A 2,500-nucleotide genomic window follows, 5' to 3' on the forward strand; every position below is an offset into this window, starting at 1 on the left:
ACCATGTGTTGTGTTTCACCATGTGTGTGTTTCACCATGTGTGTGTTTCACCATGTGTTGTGTTTCACCATGTGTTGTGTTTCACCATGTGTGTGTTTCACCATGTGTGTGTTTCACCATGTGTTGTGTTTCACCATGTGTTGTGTTTCACCATGTGGTGTGTTTCACCATGTGTGTGTTTCGCCATGTGTTGTGTTTCGCCATGTGTTGTGTTTCACCATGTGTGTGTTTCACCATGTGTGTGTTTCACCATGTGTTGTGTTTCACCATGTGTTGTGTTTCACCATGTGTGTGTTTCACCATGTGTTGTGTTTCACCATGTGTTGTGTTTCACCATGTGTGTGTTTCACCATGTGTTGTGTTTCACCATGTGTGTGTTTCACCATGTGTTGTGTTTCACCATGTGTTGTGTTTCACCATGTGTGTGTTTGACCATGTGTTGTGTTTCACCATGTGTTGTGTTTCACCATGTGTGTGTTTCACCATGTGTTGTGTTTCACCATGTGTGTGTTTCACCATGTGTGTGTTTCACCATGTGTTGTGTTTCACCATGTGTTGTGTTTCACCATGTGTTGTGTTTCACCATGTGTGTGTTTCACCATGTGTTGTGTTTCACCATGTGTGTGTTTCACCATGTGTTGTGTTTCACCATGTGTGTGTTTCACCATGTGTTGTGTTTCATCATGTGTTGTGTTTCACCATGTGTTGTGTTTCACCATGTGTGTGTTTCACCATGTGTTGTGTTTCACCATGTGTTGTGTTTCACCATGTGTGTGTTTCACCATGTGTTGTGTTTCACCATGTGTTGTGTTTCACCATGTGTGTGTTTCACCATGTGTTGTGTTTCACCATGTGTTGTGTTTCACCATGTGGTGTGTTTCACCATGTGTGTGTTTCGCCATGTGTTGTGTTTCGCCATGTGTTGTGTTTCGCCATGTGTGTGTTTCACCATGTGTGTGTTTCACCATGTGTTGTGTTTCACCATGTGTTGTGTTTCACCATGTGTGTGTTTCACCATGTGTTGTGTTTCACCATGTGTTGTGTTTCACCATGTGTTGTGTTTCACCATGTGTGTGTTTCACCATGTGTTGTGTTTCACCATGTGTGTGTTTCACCATGTGTTGTGTTTCACCATGTGTGTGTTTCACCATGTGTTGTGTTTCACCATGTGTTGTGTTTCACCATGTGTGTGTTTCACCATGTGTTGTGTTTCACCATGTGTGTGTTTCACCATGTGTTGTGTTTCACCATGTGTTGTGTTTCACCATGTGTTGTGTTTCACCATGTGTTGTGTTTCACCATGTGTGTGTTTCACCATGTGTTGTGTTTCACCATGTGTGTGTTTCACCATGTGTTGTGTTTCACCATGTGTGTGTTTCACCATGTGTTGTGTTTCACCATGTGTTGTGTTTCACCATGTGTTGTGTTTCACCATGTGTTGTGTTTCACCATGTGTTGTGTTTCACCATGTGTGTGTTTCACCATGTGTTGTGTTTCACCATGTGTTGTGTTTCACCATGTGTTGTGTTTCACCATGTGTTGTGTTTCACCATGTGTTGTGTTTCACCATGTGTGTGTTTCACCATGTGTGTGTTTCACCATGTGTGTGTTTCACCATGTGTTGTGTTTCACCATGTGTGTGTTTCACCATGTGTTGTGTTTCACCATGTGTGTGTTTCACCATGTGTGTGTCCTCTGCAGAGGGTCAACTCTGCCCTCACGGAAGCTCTCAAACAATCAGAAAAGCTCCCTGATGGAGAACAGCTGAAGTCTGTGGTGAAAGGTACGTCCAGATATCTCCGTCTCACGTGAAGACTTTGAAAATAAATTGTGGTTTGAAATGCAGAGTACGAGAAAAACGGCGTCCCCAAGAACTTTGTGGACCACGTGTTTGGCGGCGAGATGACCAGCACGATAATGTGTCAGCAGTGCAAGACGGTCAGTGTTGTCGTCCTCTTTCTACTAGGGCTGGGCCATGAAACATCATCATACAAACAGTTTGCTTCTTTTATGAATTTATTATGGGTCTACTGAAAATGTGAGCAAATGTGCTGGGTCAAAAGTATACATACAGCAACATACATGATCAATTTTGGTGATGTAGAAAAGTTGCAATCAAATCAAATGAGCTTCATGGCCTCTTAACTTCATGTGAGTGATTATGATTGACGACACCTGTTGACTTCTCTGAGCACATTTAAATATGTGACGCAGTCATTAGACTCGCTTACAAACGCCACAATGGGAAAGTCAAAGGAAGTCAGCACAGATCTGAAAAAAAACAAATCATTGACTTGAACAAGTCAGGAAAGTCACTTGGAGCCATTTCAAAGCAGCTTAAGGTCCCAAGAGCAACTGTGCTGACAATTGTTCGCAAGTATAAAGTGCATGGCACAGTTTTGTCACTGCCACGATCAGGAAGAAAACGCATGATGCAAAATGCTGAGAGAAAATTGGTCAGGATGATGAAGAGTGAACCGAGAACCAGCAAAAAGCAGGT

General features: G+C 42.7%; 1 protein-coding gene across 5 annotated transcripts in view; it reads left to right on the forward strand.

Moving 5' to 3' along the window:
- Positions 1-2,500, forward strand: part of usp16 (ubiquitin specific peptidase 16) — a 62,856-nt gene that overhangs the window by 22,363 nt on the left and 37,993 nt on the right. For all 5 annotated transcript variants that reach the window (XM_062060934.1, XM_062060933.1, XM_062060932.1 and 2 more), the window contains 2 exons: positions 1,702-1,783; positions 1,847-1,938. In XM_062060934.1, coding sequence (XP_061916918.1) covers positions 1,702-1,783; positions 1,847-1,938 — 174 coding nt within the window. The remainder of the gene's footprint in view (positions 1-1,701; positions 1,784-1,846; positions 1,939-2,500) is intronic.

The sequence above is a fragment of the Entelurus aequoreus genome, linkage group LG10 (assembly GCF_033978785.1).
Source record: "Entelurus aequoreus isolate RoL-2023_Sb linkage group LG10, RoL_Eaeq_v1.1, whole genome shotgun sequence".
In the NCBI taxonomy this organism is placed as follows: domain Eukaryota; kingdom Metazoa; phylum Chordata; class Actinopteri; order Syngnathiformes; family Syngnathidae; genus Entelurus; species Entelurus aequoreus.